This window comes from Synchiropus splendidus, chromosome 14, assembly GCF_027744825.2.
Source record: "Synchiropus splendidus isolate RoL2022-P1 chromosome 14, RoL_Sspl_1.0, whole genome shotgun sequence".
NCBI classification, from domain to species: domain Eukaryota; kingdom Metazoa; phylum Chordata; class Actinopteri; order Syngnathiformes; family Callionymidae; genus Synchiropus; species Synchiropus splendidus.
The window spans coordinates 19,796,253-19,812,048 of NC_071347.1; the positions used below are offsets into that span (position 1 = coordinate 19,796,253).

Sequence of the window (15,796 nt, forward strand, 5' to 3'; positions counted from 1 at the left end):
GTCTTTCTGCGAGAATTTATTCGGAGCGAACTCTGAACATATGACCATCGGAAGCCCAGCTTCCGTAAATAATCGGTGCCAACCAATCAGAAAGCGAGAAGACGGATGTGACCGTCGGGAATGCGCACGCAGCGTCTATACTGGAACGCGCCTGCTCGCACAATACAGCTCGGGGGCGCTGCAGCTGTGTCCCACTGTCGACGGTAAAACCAGTTGGCCGTTACTCGGGCAGTCGGCGATGAGAAAGAAGACTCGTATCTCTGTTGGAAGTGTCGGTCGGAGAACAATTCTGCAGCTCTCTCCACCCGGGCTACGTGGTGGAAACACCGACGAGAGAGACGAGGCCCTCTCGGGATCGGATGGTAAATGACCACCGCTTATTAGCTGCTAGGTTGCTAAATGCTAATGGTTCTGTTTAGCACAGATGCTAAACGCGTGTTTAAAAAAAACACAAGTGGGTATCATCATGTGATCATTTTTTAATATCTCTCCAACACGTACTATAGTGTTATTAGGGAATTATTTTCTTGAAAAATTCAGGTCCCAGTAAACCAATGATGCGAATAGTGATTAGCCGTCTGCTACCTTGTGCTGTTGTTTTGTGTGTTTGGAGGTTTTTGCATGGTTTTGATGTGTGTCCTTTAAATGATACAACAAAGCTGCCGTTGCGGATTCTGTTAAACTATTGTTTAGGCACAGAAGTTCTCCGTATAAATGTTATGAACGCGATTAAAAACCCGATGAGAAGTCAAACGTCATCTCCATGTGGCAATGACGTCAGTTCCCTTAAACTCCCTGAAACGTTCTTTGTTTTGTCCCTTTAGGGCACACAACGCCTTGTCATGTTATGAATGGTGATCCAGAATATTTTAGACAAGTAGTCTGATAATGTACTGTTCCATGAACAGAATCACAGATTGTATACTCACTATATAGTTTCATGATATACATATTTGTTGGCTGTATCTGGCAGATGAGAAGGAGGGTGACGGACCAAGGCGAGTGAAAGACAAAAGAGGCAACATGAGGGCACCCACCGTAAAAGCCACAGGTTTGTTCATCTTTTCATGTGTTATTGGCATTTTTTCTGAAGTAATTAATGCAGCATTGTCCATTCAATAAAACCTGCAGAGGGCCTGTCCCTGCTTGGGGCTTATGAAGACAGTGATGAGGAGGATGCTGGGGTTTCTCAGCGTGCTGCTGCAACTACCAAACATAATCAATCGGCAGACATCGACAGCACGTTGGCTAACTTCATGGCGGTGGGTATTATTGCTTCGAATTTTATCAATTTGTTGCTCTTGTTTGTGCACCAGCATATTTTAAGATGCAACACCTTACACAGACAAACATTAGACTGCCTTGTGGAAAAACACCATGGAAATGAATATGATATTCAGATCATCCTACATCCGTATGTGATTGATATGCTAGCTAAGTATTTATATTTCAATTCATAATAGTGTATTTCATATTTTCGTATTTTAAGAGTAGAAACTCCCAATAATGACACCACTTGGTACTGAGATGGCCAACCCTCTTTGAAGTCACTGCTTCACTTCAAAGAAAAAAATTATTATATTATTTGCAAGTTGATATTCCTTCCAACCCTCCACCCTCTGTTGCTGGGTCGTGGGGGCAGCAGCTACAAAACTGCTGCATGGAAATTACTAAAAAAACTGTCTTATGTAGATGGCTGGGCTATTGATCAGTTCGTTTTCATATTAATATTTCTACAGCAATACTGGCAAAGTATTGTTCCTCTTAATTACGTTGCATGTTTTTGTCACAGGAAATTGATGCCATCACAACTCAGCCAAGCTCGGAGGATGCACCTGCCTCATCTGTGCCAGCAACAACACAAGCCAAATCACAGACCAACGCCCAACAAACCGGTCAAGGAAAGAATGCACAAAGTACAGAATTCGAGTACAACACTCAGTGCTCTCTAGCTGGAGGTAACGCATCGATTTGAAGTTTCTCTTTTGCCAAAGGACTGTTGGTTGCTCTTTTGCTTATCGTGCATCTTGTGCCTTCTAGCGGGAGTTGAGATGGGAGACTGGCAGGAGGTTTGGGATGATAACTCGGGCTGCTATTACTACTGGAACACTCTGACCAACGAGGTGTCATGGGAGCTCCCAAATTATCTTGCTGATCAGGTGCAAACTTTGAATCAGTTTGGCAACAGGTAAGAGATGGCTGCAGTAAATGTATATAGATGGTTATTGTTGCTTTGTGTTTGTTCTTAAGTTTCTAATGTCAATGCGTTTACAGCAATACAAGCTCAAATGGGAATGGAACAGACCATGCAGCCTATTATACTGCTGATGCAGCCACATCGGCACCAGAGTCTGTGAAAGACACCAAAGTCAAGGTAAGTGTAGTGCTCTATGTGTTAACTGATCAAAATGTGGCTCTTGATCTAAAATATGACTCCTAACAGGAAGTACAAGAGAGTGTTGTCGGCCTCACAAGTGAGGAGGAGGAGCGCCGCGGGGTTGCTGCGTCGCTTCTCGGCCCCCTGATCCCCACTGAAGTGAAGGATGCTGAGGAGAAATGGAGGAAGAGATTGCTTAAAACCGTGACAGACACAGAGAGTGGCGTGGACTCTGAAGGGGAAGGAGTCCGATCCGTAGGATCACCAGCTACTCCTTCGAGAGATGCGGACTCCATTTCAGCTGCGGACAAAGATCCGGATTCAAAGAAACAAGAAGATGGCTCAAATGGCGCTGAGGAGGCAGAGGAGGATACAGTGGATCTGGAGATCGCTCTGGAACGCAAAAAGGTTAGTTTTTAGTGCCTTACTGATAATGCCTTGCGTAGATGTGTGATGGTGACATTTCTTTTTACCTGCTGGATGGTTTTGTTGCAGGCAGAGCTGCGCGCACTGGAAGACTGTGACGGAAGCGCAGGTGGGTCCAGTCCAGCATCAGAGACCGGCCACGATGCTTCTGGCCCAAAGAAGAAAGGTTGGAAGACGGCCTTCATCACCGCCCCCAGCCCGGAGTCGGCCAGTCGAAGCTCAGATGTTCAAGAGAACGCAGAAACATGTGAGTTGAAATTGTGGGAAACGCAAGACAATTGGAAAACACTGGTGTACTGAAACACTATTCCCACAGCGGCTGGGAAAGTCCCTGAAAGCCTGGGCGAAGAGGACTTGCTTGGAGATGACTCGGGAGAAAAATCTGGTTCAAAACCTCCAGTCAAAGAAGTGGAGACACCTGAGCTCAAGGTGATGCAAGGTCCTATGGCAAGTACTGCCATTCCTTCTGACTCGACTCATCATGATGGGATCTTTTCTTATAGTTTCAGATCGGACAACTTGCCAACACAGTGACTAGTAAAATGGAGTTCCTAGGCATAGATCAGAAGACCATCTCAAACTTTCAGCTGCTGCTTCTACAAACAGAGGTAACATGATCCTGACGTGTATATGAGTGCACATGTACTGTATTACATCATAGTGTTGGTGATCCTAATCTGCGCTGTCCCTTCACTTCCTGTCTGCAGACACGGATCGCTGACTGGAGGGAAGGCGCTCTGAATGGGACTTACCTCCGCCGTCGGCTACAGGAAGCTGCTGAACACATAAAATATTACGAACTTAACGCCATTCCCAAAGGCTGGTCCTGCCACTGGGACAGGTACGCGCTACTTACCTTTCTCATCTCTAAACTCCCTCGTCCCCCCCAACCGCGTGACTACACAACGTTCAGTCCTGACGTTGCAGACTGTGTAAAACATGACTTGGGGAGAAGTTTTACATACGAGTGGAACTAAAAACAAACCAGAAGCAGACGTGTCATGTGTCTGTGATGCAATCCCGACCTATCGCCTGAGGGATCGTCCTGACTCGCCTCTAGGAGAACCACAGAACTCAGTGTGACCCTGATATCAGGGCATTGATTGGTGGATTCCGGGTCCAGTATCTGGGTGGGAGGTATCATAGGAAGGCTGGTTGCGTGGGAGAGCGTTGCGCTTTTCAGGACAACAGCGCCCCCAATGAAATGCTGACAGACTGGTGCCCTGGAACGGCGAGTGTCACGCATTAAAGGTGAAGACGGAGCAATGACGGGAATCCAGCAGGTCAGACCAACTCTATTTCATGTTTTCCTGTTTTTTTACATTTTGTTGATCTGTCTTAAACAATGTGCTCACTATTCTCTGAACTGTGGTTGTTTGACGGTGTGTCTTCCCTGGCGCTGCCTCGTGTCAGGGAGAGGATGGTTGTCTTTATTCCAAACAAAAGGCAACCGTGGTGTGAGCTGCTGAAAGCTACTTTCAAGTCCTAAAGATTGTTTTTGCTGTAGTTGCTTGTGAAAGCAAGGTGGGTTCCCCTGGCCACATCTCGCAGTCCGTAACTGGACCGTTTGAAAGGACGGACAAAGTAGCTGTTCACGCCAACACACCAGCCCTCCTCTCAGGCCACAAAACCCTGGACCACTCTCACAGGGCATCGTGGTAGTCATGCAGTCGTCGGCCAGTTCGCTAAGGCTGCATCTTCTATCTCTCTTGTCCAACTCTCTAGAGAGCACAGGCGATACTTTTACGTCAACGATCGGACTGGCGCGTCCCAGTGGGAATTCCCAACCGAGGATGACAAGGCAGACTCAAAAGATTCCCAGGCTCAAGGAAATGGCAAATCCTCAGCGTCAGTAGGTGAGTTCGCTGTTCTTTTTCTGAATTCCTTGTGCTTCAAGTGAGAATCTGAAAATCAAAGTTGACTCGACCGCAGGCTCAACTGGGACTCCAGCGCCACCATCAGTGCCTCCGCAGCCCAGCGCAGCATCCCACTGGTCACCCAATCAACCCCCGCCTCCCGAAAGCCCGCCGCCTCCTCCCCCTCCCCCGCCGGCATCGCCGCCCCCACCTCCTCCCCCGCCCGACGGCGAGGACAAAATCATGGAAGTGGAGATGGAAATGGACGACGACGATGACTTTGAGCCGCCGGCTCCCGGCACCGAGGGGGACGGCAGCGAGTCCCCCGGGCTGAACACCAGTGTAAGTCTTCAGTTTGGAGGTACTTTTCTGTAGAGCGGTGTTCACGTATGTCTCTGCTATTGTCAGGTTGTCGATCCTCTGGCCCCTCTGGGGAAGGGTCAGAAGCGCAAGGCAGGCCAGATGAGCAAATCCATCACCATCGGCAGCAGTCCCATTCTCTACACGCAGTCGGTCGCTGGTGCCGGTAAGATAAGCCTTTGCGAGGTGCTGATGCTGCTTCACAGCCGCCCACATGGTATCCCAAAATAAGCCCTGAGTGATGCTGGTGTGAACTTTACGGCATGTTATTCAGCTTTGCAGTACAAAACACATACTGTTCCTGACTCCATACACAGCATGTGTGTGCCACTGTGGTCACATGGGTCATACTGAACCAGAGAAGGTCACTTGAACATTGATGACAACAAACCGTTGTCACCTCAGTGCCTGGATAAGAAACAGTACATCTCGCCACTGAGTCAAAAATGTCCCATAACATTTGAATTCCGTCTGTGTTCAGCTAACAAACTCGTACATTTGTGTTTCTCTGAAGCTCCGGTGATGGCAGCAGCTTACTGGGGTCTGACTGCTGTTTCTGCTCCAATGGTGCCCTGTGAGCCTCCACTTCCTCCGGTGTCAGCACCACCGCCGCAGCCGCCTCTGCCGCCCCCCCAGCCACCGTCGGACACCCCTGCACACAAATCTTTGGCAACAGAAAAGACCAAAAAAAGCAAGAAGGATAAGGTTAGTGTTGGAACCGCCCTCCGTCCAGTTGGTGGTAAACAGTGTTCTGACTCAGCTGTGTTTTCACCGAAGCGGGGAAAGACCAAAATGCCGTCGCTGGTGAAGAAGTGGCAGAGTATCCAGAAGGAGCTGGAGGAGGAGGAGAAGAGCAGCTCCAGCGACGAGGACAGGGATGTGCTCAACAAGAAGAGCATAGAAGATTGGAAGCTGCAGCAGCTCGTGACGTATGTTGCAGATTCCCAAAACATTTCATGTTCTGACTGAATCCTTGATTCATGCAAGATGGCAAAAACACACCTAAGATGCTTCGTACATCTTAAAAAAAATCACAAAATGTTCTGTCTTTCTTGCAGAGGAAAAGCATCAAAGAACGCCAACTTCGAGGCTCTGCCTGACGACTGGAGGGAACGGCTGAAGAAAAGAAAGATGAACACGTAACAGCAGGAGCTTCGCTGCTCCTTTTACACTTTTGTTACCACCTGTCAACTTTTCTAAGCTCTTTGACGTAATCATCATCAACATTTTGTTTGAACATGGACTTGACTGAGCCAAAGTGCCAACATTCATGACGTCGGAGTTTGTGAGAAGCAGACGCCATCTTGAACTACAGTCTCTTTTAACGTGTTTTTTTTTTTTTTTTTTACTACTCTGTACATATAGGGCCTGCTTGGATATGCCAAGATTTTGAAGGGAAGAATTTTGGAATGTGTATATTTGTAAAAAGTTATTAAACTGTTTTCTTTTGTGAAATGTTTGTCTGAATTTTTCTGTTTTCTTGAACTTGAATCTCCATTTAATTGTTTCTATATATTGTTGCTTGCATGACATTCAAACTGTAGATTCTCTTTTGGGATCCACTGAAATTGAGTGTTTTTCGTAGCGCCGTTTGTGGGCCGGTTGCCTGGTAACTGCGTTCACGTTCCATCGTCAAACCGCTGCTCGGGTTTAAAAGCCTTCCAGAGCTGGTGTCGTCATGGCGACGCAATCAAGGTGAGCGCCTTGGTGACGACGTTCGCCGTCAGAAATTGAAAGTTCTCCTCTGACACACGGATAAAATAAGACTGAATTTATAAAAGCGTGCGTGGTGGAGACGACCACTGCTAAATTTAGTTTCCATGCCAGTAGTGACGCGGTGAAGCGCGGAGTCCGACATGCTACAATTAGCTCGGTTGTAGCAAGTTAGCCGACTTTAGCTAAAGCTCGTTCGAAAGCTTCTACTGTGCATAACGCAACTTTCATCCATGTTTAGCAGAAACGAGGTCTCCAGAAAGGACAATCCGAGCTCCACACAGGTGCGTTGTTTAAATGTAACTTAAATACACCAACTTTTATGTTTTACTTTTTATTTTCGCAGACAAACGTAGCGGCACAATCGTGAAGCCTTTAGCGGGAACGTTTGAATATTAATATGTGTTATATCAATTTAAACGTCTTATTTCCTTTAGAAAGACTTACACTTTTCTTATCTTTTTTTATTTTGTTTTATAGAACAAATAAAAGAGGCAACTCTGACTGACCAGCATGCAATAAATACAATCGTTTTGTTTGCCTTGATGCCAGACAATTGAGGAATATGAACAATATAATTAAAAAAAATACATTCATATAAATTGTGCGTGGTTTATTCTAGCATTGAAATATTTAATGCTGTCTGCAGCTGTGTTTTGTTGTTCATATACACCAGTCTTGGTCTTTAATAGTGGAAATAAATATAAATAAAAAACTAAGTTGCAAGGGATAAAATAATTAAAATGATATGATACAATAAACTTATAGCAAAGATGATTTTAGTTGAGAGGATTGTACAACTCACCAAAGTAACACTTTGATTTCTCTCCCTAGGTAAAAAGAGGGCCTACCAAGTTTGCTTCAAGTATCAAAAACTGGTGGAATAGCCACAAGGAACACACGCAGAATGTACCTGAGGAGGATACGCAAAAGAAGACGCGGTGTAAGTGTTTGCATGACCTTTATTGAAAAAGGAAAAAACGTACCTGAGGGGGTAGGGAGATATTTAAATATGTATTTGACATTTAATAGTAATTATATGTGCTTAAAAAACAGGAAATAAATGACATAACTATATTTACAAGTGCTGAGCTGAGCTTAATATTCAGTTATAACATTGAATTTGGAAATTTACAGCTACAAATATTCATGTATTGTATATAGAAGAGGAATTCAGGAATATCTCTTCTAGAGCATCTTATTTTAACAGTTTACCTCTTGCATGCATGTATAACATCTTTCTAGTAATTATAATGTAAACATATGTAAATGTCTAAACATCAGATTTGTATTGGCTTTGTATTTTTTTGAGCTGCATGTATGGCTGGAGTACTGACTCACGACAGCAAAGCTGAACCTAAAGTGGTTTCCCCCTCAGTGGCCAAAAGCCTGAATCAGTCCCTGGGCACGACGCAGATGGTCCTGAACTTTGATGGCAGCAGACCTATTTTTAGTTTGAAGGCTCCAGCGGAAGTGGTGATCATCCCTTCTATATCGCGCCCCTTTTGGCCCGCTGAGTGTACGGTGGTCAGCGATGCCATCAAGCACATAGGTGATCACATTTGCGCCCCGACCTCACACATAGGAAGCAACTCTAAATGGTCTACTGTGCTTCCAGAATGGGAACCTGAAAGACCCGAACCGTTCTACAAGCCGACTGGGTTCGAATGTGAACACATTAACTTCAGATCTGTGATGAGGAGGATGGTCTACTGCATAGAAGAAGGTGAGTGATGAGCTTCAGTGTGGCTTGATGGTGTCTTGATGTGAGCTCCATCTACTCAGGCTGCAAGCAACCCAACTTCACAAATGCCCAAGTGGTCGTGATAAAGCCCACCGAATGCACCCCTCCGCCCATCTTCTCGCCTGCATTCCCCACCCTGGAGTTTGAATCACGATTCGAAAGTGGTAACCTGCAGAAGGCAGTGCAAGTGTGAGTAGAACCTGAGTCCTTTGCTACATTTCATCGTTCCTCAGTTCATGACCTCTTTTTCGGTCTCTCTCAGGGGTCCGTATCACTACGAGCTCACGCTGCGCACCGACATGTACACGGAAAAACACACGCAGTGGTTTTATTTCCGGGTCAGGAACATGAGGATTGACGTGAACTATCGCTTCACCATTGTCAACTTCACCAAACCACACAGTTTGTACCAGCAAGGCTTGAAGCCGCTCATCTACTCCGAGACTGCAGCCAAAGAGAAAGGGATCGGATGGACTCGCACTGGACACAACATTCACTACTACTGCAACCTGCTGGATGTAAGTCACATCGATGATTATTGAGATCAATGTTGTTACCCATGTGGAATGGGTCGCTCCATTATCTATAGCTAGTGAGGTGACCAAAAGAAGTGCCCTCTGACTGAGGTGGGGATGCGAGTTGCTTGGAGAGAATCATCTGTGTTTGTGTCTTTATTCAGGATTTATTTGAAGACAAGAACAACCCGACCCACTACTCCCTCACCTGGACCCTCCAGTTTCCCTACGACCGGGACACGTGCTACATGGCCCAGTGTTACCCGTACACCTACTCCAAACTTCAGGACTATCTGAGGCAGATTTCCTCGAACCCAGAAATAGCGACTTACTGTAAGCTGCGGATGTTGTGCTACAGCCTGGCGGGGAACCCTGTCTACATTCTCACCATCACCTCCCCGGTGACCACCGTGCTGGAGGTCCAGAAGAAGAAAGCCGTGGTGGTGACGGCCCGAGTCCACCCGGGGGAAACCAACGGCTCGTGGATGATGGAGGGCTTTCTGAAATTCCTGCTCGGGTCGTCGAAGAAGGCGAAACAGCTGCGAGACACTTTTGTTTTTAAGGTGAGAAACATTTGCTCCTGAGCCAAAATTTGGTTATTAGTATTAACACCTGTCACTCCGGCTGCAGGTGATACCCATGCTGAACCCAGATGGTGTCATCGTCGGTAACAGTCGCTGCTCTCTGTCGGGTTATGACCTCAACAGATTCTACAAGTCCATGCGCTCCAACGTCTTTCCCTGTGTCTTCTACACTCGAGAAATGGTGGAGAAGTGAGTTCTGTTTCCCTGCTGCCTCGTGTTTCACTCAGTGAGGAGACTAGTACTGACAGTATTATATATATGCTGCGCCCCTTTTCATTACTATTTCTGTTACAGTTGTACTGTAAATACCAGACTATAAAGCACGTCGGAATATTAGCCGCACCCACTAAATTTAAGAAGGAAAATAGATCTTGTTAAGCCGCGGGTGCAGTGGTGCTGTCTTCGCTGTAGAAAGGTCAGTGGTGCAGCCAGCTTACAAATGCATGAGGATCACTTCTAAACTAGTTTGGAAAACAGGCTCCAGCATGGAGACTGACTCATGAAACAAACTGGACAATGTTCTGAACTTGAATCATCAACACCTCGCATCTTTTATTGACATTAAAGCGCTCAAAATGCGCAGTTTTCGCCTGAGTCTCCGAAGTTCCGACACCACAACCGGCCTCAGCTGAAGCAGGAGATAGGCTCTGTTGGTGGAGCTGCGGACATGCAGGCGAAAACAGTGCATTTTGAGCGCTCTAAGGTCAATAAAGCGCCTGTGATGTCATTGGTTTGATGTGACATGGCACAATATTTCAGCAGCATGAAATCCGTTTGCCTGTAAAAATCCATATATTAGCCGTGTCATTTTAGCCTGCAGGCTCTCGTCCGCAGGAAAAAAGTAGCGGCTTATGGACCATAATTTACGGTAGCCACCTTAATTAGGACCCAATTATTTTAACCTTCGCAAGTCCTGACCTCAAATAACTCCCCCAGGTTGATGGTGAACCAAGAGGTGGTGCTATACTGTGACTTTCACGGCCACAGTCGAAAGAAGAACGTCTTCATGTACGGCTGTTCGGACAGTCGAAGTTCAACGCACAAGTTTCATGAGAAAGTCTTCCCGCTGATGATGAGCAAGAACACCGGCGGCAAGGTAACGTCTGTGCTTCGCTGCTGTGCCGCTAAAGTTGCTGGGGACTTTTCCAGTAGCACCTCTTCTGTGCTCAGTTCTGCTTCCCGAGCTGCAACTGGAAGGTGGATAAGGAAAAAGAAGGAACCGGCCGGGTCACCATGTGGAGGCTCGGCATCAAGAACAGCTTCACCATGGAGGCCAGCATCGCAGGAACTACCATGGGTATGTTTGGACTCCTCCCATGTCTCTTCTGTGGCGCTGTGAAACATGTCGTCTACTCTTTGCAGGCGACGGCGTGGGCACACATTTCACCACCAGAGATTTGGAGACTCTGGGTTTCTACTTTTGTCTCACACTGCTGGACTACTACGATGCTGATCCGACCGAGGTGAGAAGCAAACGTGTGATGTAACTCACAGAGACGACAATAATCTGTCTCGCTTGACAGAGAAACCGCTGCCTGGAAGAGCTGGGGGCTTCTATATTCGGCAAGAGATTTGGCAAAGAGTTTAGCTCCAAATGTAGATTATTGGATTTTGATACCAGGTGGGTGCCTCAGTCACGCTGTTCTACCTACACATTCACATACATGCATATTAAACTGTGTCCAAACATCTGATAGGCACATCCCTAATCTTGTCCTCTCTTCCTATGGCAACCTCAGAACTCCTTACTCTAAACCATTCATCATGGCATCTTACACCCTGCCTGCACTCTCTTCTTCACCTCCCTTCCTCTCTGTTATGTCGGCTAACTAAGGTTTTGCCTTCACAGCACCAGTGGTTCTATCAGCTGCGATTCTGGCAGATTGTCACTGAATGAGAAGAAACAATTTGGGGTGAGTTCAAGTCAACAATGTAGTGATTCTATATGTCATTTTTACTGCAGTAGGTGCTGAAGTAAGTGGCCTTGTTCCTCTTTGCAGTCTCTGGATATGAAGAAGGAGATGAAGACAGTGAGATCCAGGGAAGCACTTCGAGCGAAGAGTGTCAATTATAAGAGGAGGTAGAGTGACCACACACACACACTCCAGCTTTACATCCAGTCAAGAACCCTGCACTGCTGGAGTGTGGGGTTCTGTGAATTGAAAGGGGTCTGGTGAAAGACATTCTTGGAACCACGGAGCTCGATGGTGACTCTCAGACAACAGCCTTTCGCTTACTCAGCAATAAAGAGTGTGGGTTTGGTGAATGAAGAGGATGAAACTGGGTTTCAAGAAAGGTGGCAGGACTTCTTATCAAGAGGAGCTGTTGCCAGAGGGTAGTCCAGACTCAGGTGGGATGCACACACCTGAAGTGGCTACTCATGTTTTTCATTTTCCAAGTGGAGCTGGTGTGTAACTTGTTGAGCAGTTATTACAGTTAGAAGTGGAGGAAACAGCTCGATCTTGGAGTAATACAGCGGACACTGTACACTGGGAGATGCTTTACTTCTTGAACTATTCAGGTTGTGACAAAGGTTTGTGTGTTTTTTAAGAAGCTTCCTAAAAAAAACAAAGAAACCAATAAAGAAACATCTGATGAGCCCATGGGCAGAGTTGGTTGAGTTACACTTTGGAAAGAGGAGGGCTTCAGGTTTGTCAGAGATCGAAGAGTAGAAACCATTTTCGTCCCTGAGTTGAGACCGAGACCTAACTGAATACAGAAGCATAGGTCTGTTTACTCTTTTGGTCTTGCCCCCAACCTCATTGGCCTTGGTCCCAGGCCTTCAAGGTCTTAGTCTCGACGACAACACTAAATAACCCAGTGTCTGTTTTGAAAGTTGTAGCGTGACTGAGGAGGTGAGATTAGCCTGAGCAATAGGAGTGAAGCACCTTCAGTTGAGGAGGTCGTGTGCTTCCATCTTTTTTTTACTTTGCTGTGCCCAACTGTGTCCCTTCTAGCTGGTCCACAGACGCAGCACATGAGAGCATATGATGATGTCACTCTCATAATGTGGATTCAAGTCTGCTGTGCCCCTTCTTCAGGGGAACCATTCTGTATGATTCAAGACTCTGATCTTCATATAACCTCATTGCACAGTTCTCTTGGGGACTTTAATGCATCTCCTGAAGCATGAAGATAACTTCAATGCAGGTGACAAAGTAATGAGCCAGTTTTATTGTACACTCGTGTTAAACAACCCACATAGCTAATATTGTTGACACATAACCACTTCATGACACACTGGTGTTTATAATGGCGAGTCATATTTATTTATACATTTACAAAGATGTAAAAAAAAAAGGCCTCATAAAATAGAATTACACTCAGATTCAGGCACGTTTGGTGACAAGATGGCACGGAATGACTTCAGTGGAATTGCTGGAGGTGGAATTGGTCCTCAGTGTTCCGCACCATGTCTCGCAGCGCCACGAAGCCAGACAGTGCCTACGAACAAAACAATTACCTGCTGTGCTATGCAGTGTTTCTGAGGAGAGTGTGTGTCACCTGTGAGAGAAGGAAGACTGCCAGCACCATGTGGACCCCTCGCTCTAAAGGTTGCACGAGAATGGACTCGTTGAAGAGCTGGAAGAGTATGAGTGGGAGCTGGAGTAAGATGCTCAGCAGCCAGAATCCAGCCAGCTCCGGGACCTTGGGTGGAACAGAATCATTCTCTTGGCCAGAAGAGGGTAGTGAAGCTGTACCTTTTCTTGCAGGTTCCCTGTGTAGCCCAGGTAGAGTCGGATCGCCTCGATCAGAGTCATGAGGATGAGAATCGTGACCAGGATGAATTTGTAGTAGTCGGGCAGGGCAGGATACTGGAATGCAGTAAAGAAACTCTCTAAAGCTTGTGGTCCTCAAAGCATATTTTTTTCTTTGCAAATGACCTCTAGTTTGTGGCGATACACTGTGCTCATTTAAACCTATTATTTTGATCTAAAATTCTAAGTATTTTTGGAAGTATTTTTTTCAGAGCAGAGTGTGTGTGGCAATGTTGTTTACCTTCAGGTGCAGCATCACGGTTTCACTGATCCACCACCAGGGGAAGAACCACATGTTAAAGAACAGAGACATCTGGAGAGGAAGGCTGGACAGGACGCGCTTGTCTGAAAAATGCAACAACACTAAATAGAGCAATGTGTCATATGTGAGGGAAATGAGCTGAAAGCGAAAGTGCATCAGTGTGAATAGCGGCGGATGCTAACTACGCTAGCAAGACGTTACCGCGGGGTAAAATCGCGTCGTGGTCTTTTGATGGAGGTTGACTCCGGCTCGGCTCGAATAAAACGTTTCGGGAAAAATCATCTAAGCGTTTCCTGAGGGTCTCGGGGAGGTCCATGATGTTGAAGTCCGCCGTGGCGGCAGGAGAGAGCGGCTCCCCTTCGGACCGTTTCCTTGACAACCATGAAGTCGTACTTCTTCTTCTCATGACGAACTTTTTCACAAAAAAGTACACACTGCCCCCTACAGGTGTGTTTGACTATATGAAAACGTATTTTATTTCCATACATGGTTGTTAAAATTCAACCGATTATTATCGCACCACAGTAACAACTCGAAATGTTCATACAGACCATGAAAATACTTGAGCAACAGTACTTAATTTAGCGTTTACAAAATTGTCTCTACAAACTTTGCTTTCAGTGATTGTAACAGATCTGCACTGACAATAAACATGTCTGGCATGTACTTTTTTTTCTCTCTAAAATATATATTTCAAGACTGTATTCAAGTGTTCATTTACTAACATAATTACATATCTGCATAAAATTATGCTCTGCAATGGCAAACATTTATGAAAAGTCCAAGTACATCAAACTCAATGATCTGTATCATAGATAATAAGGGCAACAAGGTACATTTAATCCAGAATACAAAGACAATGGTTTATTACTGTGAACAAGTACAAAAGTCTCTCAGCTCTCAGAAGGTGGGGGAGCAACTCTGCGAACAGCTTTGGCCAGAGCTTGCTGAATAACTGGGTATATTTTATAACAACCCTCGATACATGTCCTCAAGCCAGCTGTCAGGGTCTCCTCAGTCATCTCCCCGTCCGACTGAAGTCCAGAGATCTGGTTCAGACTGGGCATGAAGGCAACCGCCAGACTACCCACGTTCGCACTGTTCACTGAGCCGTAGCTGTTTTCTTCAGCATAAGTCGGGTCTACCACATACGACGCTCCATCTTGCCGAAGAGTGCAGCCGAGCACCATATCATACATTTCAATCCCGGCGTCAGCAAGAGCCATGGAGGCGCATGTGACGGCATGGGCCAGAACAGAGCCGCTGTTCTCCAGGACCATGACGTTGACCTCGATTTGGGAGCGAGGGTATTTGTGGAGGCACAAGGCGGGCTGGAGACTCTCGTGCAGCATCAGGGAGAAGTCCTTGTCCTGACTGCCCTGAAGCCAGGATCCACGCTCCGGGCAGGAGAACGGGGCAAAGCGCATGTCAGTGGTCAACCTGGCGGGGGGGGTATGGAAATGGTGAAGGTTATAGGACAAGATGACATGAACTGACTAAACATGCCCGATATATCGACTTTGTTAAAGTCAATCTAACGTGTCGCAGTTATATATTTTAGTAAGTATTAAATCGGTTAAATGTGTTTGACAAAAGTCCAACTCTACCTTCCACTCTTCATGTCAGTATCATCTTTCCTCTCCGTTTCTCTCGGTCCGTAAACGCAGCACATCAACTTGGTGTCTCCAGCCTCGATGTACGCGGAGCCCTTGGCCTGGCTCACCAGCCCGCACCTCACGAACACCGGCCGGACGTCCACCTGGTCCCGCTGACGGCCGTCCTTCCTCGGCCCATGCGAAGGGACAACCACCGGAGGCTCGTTAGTGAATAAAGAGGGGCTTTGGGAAACCTCTGGGCCACGGACTCGCTTTGTATCAACCGGCATGTTGAAGCAGGAGGAAGCGCTAGGAGCAGGCGCGCGTGAGAGCAGTCCGGTAAGATAATTGTTCCGTCTGCAAACATATCCTTGAAAGCGATAGTTCCTATCTGTCAAAATGTGTTGCGTGACTTTCCTCATTGAAAAATGACTCATCTGGCGCTTTTTGGTTTAAAAAGACATCGTCTTTTGTGCTCACATTAAGTGAATGCAATTGACCATAATAATTTTAATGCAATTGTGTTATTATTCGTTATTCGTTTTCTACTGGTGCATCATGCCACTGGCTATCTGACAATGTTTTAAAAATAGTTTATTATTTAAA

The 15,796-nt window shown here is 46.2% G+C and overlaps 4 protein-coding genes across 4 annotated transcripts; 2 read left to right on the top strand and 2 right to left on the bottom strand.

The window, feature by feature from the left end:
* Positions 1-135: 135 nt before the first annotated feature.
* Positions 136-7,018, top strand: fnbp4 (formin binding protein 4). Its single transcript, XM_053885686.1, has 17 exons — positions 136-362; positions 974-1,051; positions 1,132-1,262; positions 1,793-1,958; positions 2,041-2,188; positions 2,275-2,374; positions 2,444-2,785; positions 2,873-3,050; positions 3,120-3,232; positions 3,307-3,411; positions 3,511-3,644; positions 4,529-4,659; positions 4,736-5,001; positions 5,068-5,185; positions 5,534-5,724; positions 5,797-5,948; positions 6,078-7,018. Exons 1-17 carry the CDS (start codon positions 239-241, stop codon positions 6,160-6,162), a joined length of 2,562 nt encoding a protein of 853 aa, XP_053741661.1. The 5' UTR covers positions 136-238; the 3' UTR covers positions 6,163-7,018.
* agbl2 (AGBL carboxypeptidase 2) lies at positions 6,870-14,277 on the top strand. The gene is made up of 15 exons (XM_053885687.1): positions 6,870-7,016; positions 7,567-7,675; positions 8,111-8,284; positions 8,351-8,458; positions 8,518-8,665; positions 8,739-8,994; positions 9,156-9,554; positions 9,622-9,764; positions 10,512-10,671; positions 10,746-10,872; positions 10,938-11,038; positions 11,099-11,196; positions 11,425-11,488; positions 11,576-11,655; positions 13,289-14,277. Exons 1-15 carry the CDS (start codon positions 6,966-6,968, stop codon positions 13,299-13,301), a joined length of 2,031 nt encoding a protein of 676 aa, XP_053741662.1. The 5' UTR covers positions 6,870-6,965; the 3' UTR covers positions 13,302-14,277.
* tmem17 (transmembrane protein 17) lies at positions 12,836-13,989 on the bottom strand. The gene is made up of 5 exons (XM_053885691.1): positions 13,797-13,989; positions 13,575-13,678; positions 13,277-13,390; positions 13,080-13,223; positions 12,836-13,019 (listed from the first exon to the last, which is right to left on the bottom strand). Exons 1-5 carry the CDS (start codon positions 13,909-13,911, stop codon positions 12,942-12,944), a joined length of 555 nt encoding a protein of 184 aa, XP_053741666.1. The 5' UTR covers positions 13,912-13,989; the 3' UTR covers positions 12,836-12,941.
* Positions 14,053-15,517, bottom strand: exosc6 (exosome component 6). The gene is made up of 2 exons (XM_053885689.1): positions 15,203-15,517; positions 14,053-15,035 (listed from the first exon to the last, which is right to left on the bottom strand). Exons 1-2 carry the CDS (start codon positions 15,478-15,480, stop codon positions 14,489-14,491), a joined length of 825 nt encoding a protein of 274 aa, XP_053741664.1. The 5' UTR covers positions 15,481-15,517; the 3' UTR covers positions 14,053-14,488.
* Between the last annotated feature and the right edge of the window lie 279 nt (positions 15,518-15,796).